General features: G+C 55.6%; 1 protein-coding gene across 1 annotated transcript in view; it reads left to right on the forward strand.

Annotated features, from left to right (window-relative positions):
* Positions 1–3: 3 nt before the first annotated feature.
* LOC103770360 (G protein-activated inward rectifier potassium channel 4-like) overlaps positions 4–243 on the forward strand; it is a gene marked incomplete at both ends in the record, with an annotated part of 1,292 nt that continues 1,052 nt past the window's right edge. The window contains 1 exon segment of the mRNA XM_008937617.1: positions 4–227. Within this exon segment, the coding sequence (XP_008935865.1) occupies positions 4–227 (224 nt within the window).

The following is a 243-nucleotide window of genomic DNA, read 5'->3' on the forward strand; positions in this document are numbered from 1 at the left end:
CAGCGCTACGTGACAAAGTTGGGCAAGTGCCAGGTGAACCTGGGCAACATCCAGGAGAAGAAGCGTTTCCTCTCGGACATCTTCACCACCATCGTGGACCTCAAGTATCGCTGGTTCCTCTTTGTCTTCATGATGTGCTACATTGTCACCTGGGTGGTCTTTGGCACAATCTACCTCTTTGACGCCTGGGTGCGGGGTGATGTCTGGCACCAGGGCGATCCCGAGTGGCAGGGATGCACAGAG

Source organism: Merops nubicus, unplaced genomic scaffold (assembly GCF_000691845.1).
Source record: "Merops nubicus isolate BGI_N331 unplaced genomic scaffold, ASM69184v1 scaffold31823, whole genome shotgun sequence".
NCBI classification, from domain to species: Eukaryota; Metazoa; Chordata; class Aves; order Coraciiformes; family Meropidae; genus Merops; species Merops nubicus.